Source organism: Cynara cardunculus (genome assembly GCF_001531365.2).
Source record: "Cynara cardunculus var. scolymus isolate 2C chromosome LG 15, CcrdV1, whole genome shotgun sequence".
NCBI lineage: Eukaryota > Viridiplantae > Streptophyta > Magnoliopsida > Asterales > Asteraceae > Cynara > Cynara cardunculus.
The window spans coordinates 8,863,643-8,874,086 of NC_037542.1; the positions used below are offsets into that span (position 1 = coordinate 8,863,643).

Sequence of the window (10,444 nt, forward strand, 5' to 3'; positions counted from 1 at the left end):
ACCCAAATTTTACGTATATGTATAGCATTACATGCTTTAACGAATAATACATATATTCATTTAACTAAGAGGCTATTTCCCAAAATGACTGTCAGATAAACACTTTCCGATAAAAGCCATCACACTCACTAACTTTATTGGTAAGATTCTTCATCATCAAAATGGCATCGTATTCAACAGTCTTACGCTTCTCACGTAAACCATCGTTAACATACAAGTTAACATTGATTTAGAACGATAGTTCAAACTTCAAAAGATTAATCACCCAACTACAAATTGAGCACAAAAAGTACCCAAATCTGAACTCCTCATGTACTTGGCCCATGGGCCTGGCTAGCCTCGAAACCTGGTCCGATCAGGGTAACTTTTTTCAAGACCCGGTTAAAAGCCCATTGCTTAAAAAAATTGTCCTGGAAAAGCCAATCGGCCCGTTTTTCAACCACAAAGCACACGATTTCTTTTGGTTTACTAAAAACAGGCATGAAAGGCCCGGATTCTGAGCATCTCTAAAAACAAGCAATTACCCTTTCAATGTTTACGGGTTTCTTGGTGAATGGATCAAAAAAATGCGAAATCAACTTGCAGAAAATCCACAAAAAGAGGGTCATAAGAAGAGATAGAAAGCAGCAGCTTTAACAGAAACAATGTGTTACACGTCCCAGTATATGCACCTCCAGGACCACAAAGGCAGCAGCATCTGATACTAGCCCCAAAGAATCATGTGTCAAAACTTTGTTTTTTTTCTTTTCTTTGCCATGAACACAAGAACAAAACAAACACAAAGTAAAGCAAAACACCGGTAATATGAGTTATTCATTCGTTCTATCTGTTCTCGTTATTCTTGTTTGGTACTGGAGAGAGCAGAGCGGAATGCCGTTGATTTTTGTAATTTCATTTTCGCAATCAGGGAAGTGTAGCTCTCACTTCTTTCCTGTCTGTTCCAAAAGACTGCAAGACACGATTAACAGCTTGATAAGGAAACAGAAATTCAAAGGGATTTGTGGTGTAAGTAACAGGTTATGATATGGGTCCTGCTGAATTGTCCCCACAGAACAGGGTTGAAGTTGCCAAAATAAGGTCTCAGGTTCAAATCACCCCCTGCCCTAGGAGACTGATTTACCTCCTAATGATGGTCGTAGGACCCTATGGTAGAGTGGCTCAACATACATCCTACCCTCCCCAAACCCCACTCCTGGGTGGGATTATACTGGGTTGGTCTGGTTTGGCAGGACATGGTGGGTCCAAAATGGTCCCACTCAGCGCACCCACAACACTGGTCCCACAACCAAACCACTGCAAATCAGCAGGAGGTGGTGGTGCATGGGTTTGAAGTTGCCACCCAAAGTGGCAAACGGTCTACGAGAGCAACAAATAACAAATTCTGAACAGAAGTTGGGTACAAAAGTGTAACAAGCCATGTGGCCAATGATGAACCCACAAAGAGAACATTTGGGACTCGTGGAGAACAAGAACACTAATAAGGTTACAGATTGGAGGTAACCAGTAATGGGCAAGTTACTTTTAATACTTGTAACTATGACAGAGCTAAATCTTATACTGGAGACAGATCGCAAGAACAACCTCGGTTATGTTTCAGGTCACCAGAGATTGGTCGAATGGAGGAGTTCTAGCATCATCATTACCGTTCAATATACTTATTGCCGTGTTTCTGTTTTAATTTTTGTTGGGTAATCTGATTATTTCCAACTCCCGCATTCTATTTTGCAAACCAGCAAAGAAGCACATTCTATACTCGTGTGCAAAAATACAAAGTAAGGTTGCAAGAGAGATCTGAGATGATGGTATTATTTGTGTTGTGCGAAAGCATCAGAAAAAATTCTTCCGGTCCACAAATTTTGGCCTCTAAGAAATCCATGATGAAGATGTTTATAGGACTATTTTGGAAAACCAGCCAAGATTCAGGGAGAAGCAAGAGGTAAAACCAAGGGAAAAAAGCAAAGGACATATCCAAAGAAGATGATTATAAAGTTAGCACAATCTAAAGAAGCAGCAGAACGCAGAAGCTAGAGGTGAACTCTCACCAATTTGTAAGCTTGCAATCTAATAAAATTTCTAAGGTCCGGTTTTCTTCTTTTTAATTTTTTTAAGAGGGTGGGGGTGGTTAACAAATGAGCTGGGCACTCATAGACATACTTTCTGGGACTAGTTACAATATGTTAATTGCTGCAAAAATAGCAAGGGTAAACTATGCTTGGTATATGAAACAAACCATTAACAAAGAATAAATAAGAAAATACCTCGACCCCAAATCCTTTACGGTAAACATTGGTGAAGAGCTCAGGATCATCTGGCATTGGGCTTTCCTGTAGTTTCAGAGAAAGGAACCAGCAAGAAGAACGATCCATCAACGGTTGTACATTAAACCATGGAGTGAAAGGAATATAGTTCAAGAAATGCTTAATATCCATTAATTGAGCTGCTATTCAAGCCCTGCAGAAGATGGTCAAAAAGGAGAATTTTGAAAGGCTTGTTACCTTTGCCTTGGCAATGGCTTCATCAACTTCTTTTCTGGCTAGTTTCTCTATATCCTGGAAAAGGATGTCAAAAGCAGAAAAACATATTAGATTACCGTCAACTGCTTGATAAATAATCCATAAATCCTCAAATAAAAACTGACGAGAGATAAGATAGAAGAACAAACAATATAAAACACTCCGGTTCTAAACTTCTGAGCTAAATCTAAAAGCAGAGCAGCTCAAGGGCGCATTTCTATTCATTTAGGCCCTATAATGTTCAACATTTCATTTTATTTTATATGGTGCGAGGACAAACAAAGATGTGATTCTGGCCCATTTATTTGGTGCAAGGAGAATTGAGATGGGACCAGAACGGAGATTAACAAGCAAATGTAAATGGGGTAAACAAATATATTTATGAATCCGAGCATCACCTTCAGCTCTTTTTCAGTAGCTATATCATGAGCCAGTATCAACTTCCTTATCCTTTCAATGGGATCACGTTCCTGGAAGTAGCAACTTAGACATCAGTAACACGTGGTGCATAGAATGATGATTTCGACAGATATGTCAGAGATGAACCAACCTGTCTGACACCACTAATCTCATCACGGGTACGGTAGGTGCTACCAGGATCAGACATAGAGTGACCATGGTACCTGTAGGTGTCCATTTCCAGAATCTGAAATAAAAAATCAAGAAGAAACAGTTAACCACGTGATTATTAATTCCAACCTAAAAACAAATGCTTGTAAGGAACATTTTTTTATGTTTGCCATGATTGTATTGCACTTAGTGATAGGAGTCTGTAATATATGTATGCAAAACCACTATCCTAACCAAAATAAGAACTTCTTAGTTGTACAGTTCATCTATAGAAACTTACTAAGTAGTAAATTTATATAAAGAAAAAAACAATCAACCCTACTGAAACACTCTTTAAGGTTAGAACAGGAGCTACAGCGTCATGCATCGATCTACAGGCCTAACCCCAATATTAGGCTATATACTCTAGAAGGGTATAGAAGAGGTAATTCTAAATAAATTAATAATATAAGTAGGAGTGTGGTGGGGAGAATAGAGGGATCCATGAAATATTGTGTCTGTGTGTGTGTTTTCTTAGGAGAGCTCTCGCCTCTCGAATAGTCAGAAACTGTTCCTTTTATTGTTAATTGATTCATCCAACAGTTGTTCTTACCAATCGGCCTCTATTTCCATTGTTAATTGGTCCATTTCATAACAAATTGGTATTACAATTGAACAATGGAAAAGAGACCGATTGGTAAGAACAACTATTGGATGAATCAATCAACAATAAAAGGAACAGTTTATGGCTATTCAAGAGACCAGAGCCCTCCTAAGAAACAACGCACACACACACAATATTTCATGGATCCCTCTATTCTCCCCACCACACCCCTACATATACTATCAATTTATTTAGAATTACCCAATTACCCCTTCTATAAGCTTCTAGAATATATAGCCTAATATTAGGGTTGGCCTTTAGATCGACGCATGACATACAACAGAGCAGCTATCCTGGACCAAGTTAGGATTTATATAAATGACACTTGTGGATGTACTTTAGACTCTACAGTTTCTATCATGAGGGCCTCAATTTTGACATGAAAAACAGACATAAAAATTCTGACTACTCACAATAGGTCCATTCTTTAAAGCATGTTCCTTTGCAAATTTGCAAGCTTGTTTGACAGCAAATGCATCCATACCATCTACCTGCAGAAGGATATGAATTACCACCATCAGCAATAATTATAGAGCCAAATTGAACATATGAGAGATCTGATAATGAAATCTTGATACTTATCCTGCAAAAAAACTGTGACTTTCATTATAATATACTAGAGTTGGGCTTGACATTGGGTACCAAGTTACCAGCACATAACCAGCATGGCACATGTCTACAAGTAATACAGGCCAAATGCATCTTTCCTCCCCTTAAACAACATATAAAGCATCAGCAAAATGAAACTACATCTTTGATATTTCCAGAAATTCCAGACAGATGGATCACATACAAAAACATAGGCCATGTTTCATAAGAACTGCTCCATCCAAATATAATTTCTAGGCATGCTTCTTTGGGAGCTATCCAGTCCACTAGTTTGCAAATATTTGCTTTAAGTTTGAAACTATAACCACATTAAAACAAACTGAAAAACTCCAACTAAATGGAGAACAAGCCCCTGAAGTTCAAGGAGCGTTGTGGCAAATTTCATGGCAAGGAGATGGTACTGTATATAAACACTTGGTGCAAATCAGTAACTAGTTGAAGGCATCGCTTTGTCTCGGCTACGGGCTACCTTTTGTTATTTCATCTTTGGAAAACACATAGTAATCTCAAAACCTTAGCTACCAAGAGCAAGTCCATGCAGAATTTCCAACCGATTCTAAAACATTATCAAATGACATGTGCTGATGAGATAACATTTAGAGTTCAAGCAACTTCTAAGATGCGAGAAATCAAGAGTAATAGAGTCAAAGTAACCACCAAGTATTCTTAAAAAAGCGATTTCACGAGCCATGGTGCATTGAATACTTGATGGAACTTTTTATTTCACCAACTTCACCTTTACAGTGCTTCTTGGTTAAAGAAGATAACATACACAATCCTCCGCCTTCTTTTTGCAAAAAGGGTGTAAAAATTAAAGAAGAACACGAAGAACAGAATATTATCACCTAAACCTAGCATCTAAAATATTCTTGGGAATAAAGTCACCAAAAACAGGAAATAATGGCCTTCCAAGTTCCAACCAGAAAAAGGAGTACATCTTAACATCTATAGGGAAAGTAAAGACAATTCTTTTGGACAGATTTACAATTGACTAAATCAATATACAAGTTAACAAAATGATTTTATAAAATGTTTATTCAAAAAAAGGGTAATTTAGTAACATATGATTTATCCTAAAGGTCAGATGAGAGGAAGAAAATTTCTGAAGCGATTTTTTTGAAAGATGGAGACAGTGATGGTGATAATAATATCAGTAAAAAAGTGATAATATTTAATCCCCATCACAATGTAGGGACCAAACTCACCTTCAATCCTGGAACATAATCTCCTCGCTTGTAATAGGCAGGACTCTTTGCAGCTCTCCATTCGGCTGTACCCATACCATCTGCATGCCAATCCAAGAAAAGTCAGTTGCATATAATGTGTGTCCATGCGTTCCCACAAGCTCAAGAAACAACCAACATATGAAAACTGATCTACTTTTCTACTCCAAGTCAATCAATAGATACAGACAAACACGCATGATTGATTTATAAATACCACTCCCGCTATTCTTGAAACAGGCTTCATTGACCACTAACTTGCTAGATTTCCAGAGAACACCACTCCATTTTGAATTCAAGGAGATTCAATTCCGATTTCTTACCCAAATATTAAATCCGTAAATTTTATACATAATTCACTGTACTCAATTAACTTACAACTATGAACTTCCAACCCAAAAACTCTTTGAAAAGAATCAAAGATATAAGTAAAAGAAAAAGAAAAGGGCCTTAGCGCCTTAAAAACTCATTCAATTATGTCTCTGAAAGTACACACACACACACACACCCCTTTCTCTAGTTTCTCTAAATTTTGATTTGCTAATTTGTCGGTTGCCTTATCATGTCAATTCATGCCCCTAGAGATAGAGCTTCAAGTTCAAGTTAAGCTCAATGTATATGGTCCAAAAACCAAGACCAAAATGTAGACAGATAGCTTACTATAAGTCTATAACCAAGTAAAGTGGTACTATCAAGATATAATTAGAAACAAATCTTCCGCCACACAAATCAGACTTAAAAAAGCCTAAAGAAAATTTGCTGGTGTGTTCAGAAGAGCTGAATGCCAAAATAATTAAACACTTCCATACTCTAGGCCAACCAACTCATCCAATTATATATCTGACACTAATTACACATGCACATGTTTGATATGTCCATTAACTAGCTACGCTGTCACTTCTTAAAGTCTCTAAATAACGTTCATGAGTGTTTTGACTAATTTCAATTCGAAAACTTGAATAACAAATCAGCATACACTCAAGTGACCAAGTTCATTGATACTTTCCTATAATCAAACATAAAATACAATCAATCATAAATGTTTTCAAGATAAAAAGCCTTACAGTGATTGTTCTCGCAAACCAAAATAGCAGGCAAGTCCCAGAGAGCAGCCATATTAAGCGCTTCAAAAAGCTGTCCTTGATTCGCAGCACCATCACCATACATGGTAAAAGTGACATGATCTTCCTTCCTGTACTTCTGAGCAAACGCCAATCCACACCCTAACGGAACCTGAGCTCCAACAATCCCATGGCCTCCGAAAAAACAAGCATCTTTCTTATAAAAATGCATCGAGCCTCCTTTCCCCCTGGAGCAACCCGCTTGTCGACCCATAAGCTCAGAAAAACTCTCCAATAGCGTCCCGCCGCGCCCTAGAAAGATACAATGATCGCGATAGGCGGTGATTATGCAGTCCTTCTTCGTAATTGCGGCCTCCATCCCTATGCTGACAGCCTCTTGTCCATCATAAAGATGACAAAACCCTCGGATTAACTTGGATTTGTAGAGAGAGTCGGCGGCGATCTCCATACGGCGCATAAGTGCCATATCGGTAAAGAAAGTCATGAGTTCTTTCGGAGTAGTATCAATGGATCGAGACGGCGGTTCGCAGTTGTGGCCGGTGAAGGGCACGCTTGTTTCAACAGTGATGGTGGTTGAGTCATCGGTGGAGAAGGGACGCCGATTGAGGAAAGACGAGGAGGAGGCGGTGGAGAGGGGCTTGAGCAGATTGGAACTCCGGCGAGCCAAAGCCATATCGTCGGCGGTTTTATGACCGATCGATAGATCGAAGCGGTAGGTTTGGTGAAGGGGTGGATGCTGGAGAAGAGCCGCAGACAGAACAAATGATAATAAAGTAAATCAGAGTGGGAATGAAATAAGTTTTATAAAGTGGGATTTTTATTACAAATTAAAATTAAAATTAAATTATAAGTGGGACCCACTCCTGGTCAATTGCGAACCACTTCCATTCCGAATTTTGTGAAATTTTCATAACCAAAATACTAAAATGCTCTTTATTTAACAGCCATTACGGAAGGGGATAATTTTGATCACTTTTACAAACCACAAGGACTAAATTGTAACTTTTAAACTGAAACTATAGAAGAAAGAGCTAAAAAAAAACTTGTAACTAATTAATTATTTATTTATTGGATTTAAAATATCATAACAATTTTTATTTTATTTATATTATGTTATAAATATTTGAGAAAAACTCTTAAAAATTATTTTTTAATTCATATTGTTTATTAATTTATATTACTTAAAATTCAAGATTACAAGTAAATTGTACGTAATTACAACTTATTAAGTTTCATGTTTGAATTCGTGTAACTAACCGTAGATAAATATTATCATAAATACACGATAAAATTCTTATTTTGAATATAAAATCTAAAATATAATTAAGATAATTACTGAGCTTTAATAAAACATTTAGTTATTATCCTTATAAAAAATTATATTATTAAACCAAAAATAAATTATTTCGTCATTAGAACTAAATTAAATAATTGAATTAAAGAAATTACACAAAAAGATGCGAACTTTTATAATTTTTTTAACTTTTATGATATGTTCAAATTTATATTTTATTAAAAAACATTATTGTTTGATCAAAACCACATGAATTTGTATTATAACATCGAGATATTCCAAAAAAAATAAAATAAAACATTGAAATCGAGATATATCTCACTACATTGTACAAATACCATTTTTATAAAATGTTTCATTTGAAATAACATGAACCAAATCAGCTTAAGTTTGTTTATTGTTTTTATATGTATTTTTATTATTTACTCATTATTAAGATAATATTAAATATTTAAGCAATAACAAAAGCAAGAGTACAAAAATGACATTTATTTCAAGTTTGGTTAGAGTTTTTGTCCAACCATCATAAGTGCTACAATTACAAAGAAAGTTTGACTCTTTTGACTTATTTTTAATTTACAAATTATTAGAATCTTATTATCAGACCATTCAAGTTGTTTCATGAAGTGAATCATGATTTGTAATTTAAAATTTACAATAAATTTAATGACTAACTTTAAATAACAACTATTATAAATAAAAATATACAAAATAACAATAACATAAAATAAAAATGTAATAATAAAAAAAATATTAAGTAATAAGAATTAAAAAAATTATAATAATATATTACTAGATGTTTTTTTTCTAGTTATCATAAAACATAAAGCTCAATTTTGATTAAAAAAATAGACTCAATTCATAAGAAGAATCAAGTCAACCACAAGGGAGGCGTCTTTTGAGCTTGACTTCAAAGATCAAAAGTACCTGGAGGTCTCAGGTTCAAATCAATGAGAAATAAAAATCCTCTCGTGGCTACGGATGTTCAAATGCGGTGACTCCGGACTATCTGCAAAGCAGGTCGTCGTCCTGGGATTAGTCAGCTCGCATAGCGAGTTGGATATCCAGGTTAATAAAAAAAGAATCAAGTCGAATCCAAATGGTATGGACCGATTTGGCCTATTGCAAGAGGGAAGAGAGAAAACTGTCCGTGGAACAGGAAAAGCATATTTTTGCAAATATTCTAAATAAATCTCTCCTATTACTAAATAAACTTCCTTTATCAATTTCATACTCATAAACAACGATAACAACAGTCTTTTCATATTTTCAGTTACAATGAAAATGATCACGATTTGGCTCATGAATGGGAATTGTGATCAAAAGGATTTTGAAGTCATTTTGCTTGATTCTGAAGTTGAACAACGCATCCCATTTCGATAGAAATATGAATCATTCATATCTTATGATGATCGCTGATAATTACCAAATAAATAGTTGTCCTAAAACGCTACATTTGTTAATTTTGTCTATTTTGAAACGTTAAAAAATAATATTATTTGTTAAAGTATATGTTAAATACATAAATTAGATAATTTTATTATAAATATGTGTTAAAATAATATCTTTTTACAACATGAGTAAATGGTTGTTTGACAGTTATTAAATGATTTGGTGGAGAATGATTAAGTGGTCAAAATGATTAAGAGACTCTCATGATATAATGCAAAATGAAATATAATTGTTTAGAATGGAATTAGAGCGCTAAATGGTTAAGGGACATTCATAATACAAAAGATAATTCAGATGATCTAGAATTATTAAGAGACAGACTTTGTTTTTGCCAAACAAGATTTATCTTTTAACGATTTAAAGATTATTTTTTAATAAAACTATTAAGAAGTAAAGAAATAATAGATAAATAATACTACAATATAAACATGAAATGCATGGAAAGCACTAAATAGACATGAGGAAATCACAAGTAAAATGTGTTTTCTACTTCCGTGCAAATCGCATGACCAAAATAACACATAATTAAATCGAGAATTTTAATCGTTTATATGGAAATAAATGAACTTGGGTAATATTTTATTATTAATATATCACATGGATAAAATAATTTATTTTAGATAAAAATTGATTAAAAGCTGAATATGATTTCATGAGCATCTTCAACAGATTGTTTAAAATAAAAAAAAATAGAAAAAATGGAAATTATAAACTAAAATCGACCTCTAATAGATTCCCCATAAAGTATCTCTAGAATATGACACTTCTAACTTAACATGACAAGATCATCTCCAACAAATCTATACTATATTATAAAGCATTTGGGTTAAACTCTTAAAAACCTTTTTCAATTCATCAAGTATGTTTAATGATGCATATTACTTAAAATTCAAGATCACAAGTAAATGATGCATGGATACAACTTTTTAAAGCTATATGTTGGAATTCAATAACTAACTGATAAACATAATCAAATACATGATACAAATTCCATTTTAGATATAATTAAGATAATCATTAAATTCTGACAGAATACTTAATTATTAATTTTTATAAAA

At 34.5% G+C, this 10,444-nt stretch overlaps 1 protein-coding gene across 1 annotated transcript; it reads right to left on the reverse strand.

The window, feature by feature from the left end:
* Positions 1-609: 609 nt before the first annotated feature.
* LOC112527408 (pyruvate dehydrogenase E1 component subunit alpha, mitochondrial-like) lies at positions 610-7,398 on the reverse strand. The gene is made up of 8 exons (XM_025138045.1): positions 6,623-7,398; positions 5,541-5,620; positions 4,140-4,217; positions 3,064-3,159; positions 2,912-2,983; positions 2,496-2,549; positions 2,259-2,324; positions 610-948 (listed from the first exon to the last, which is right to left on the reverse strand). The coding sequence occupies exons 1-8, from the start codon at positions 7,311-7,313 to the stop codon at positions 904-906; spliced, it is 1,182 nt and encodes a 393-aa protein (XP_024993813.1). The 5' UTR covers positions 7,314-7,398; the 3' UTR covers positions 610-903.
* Positions 7,399-10,444: the final 3,046 nt, after the last annotated feature.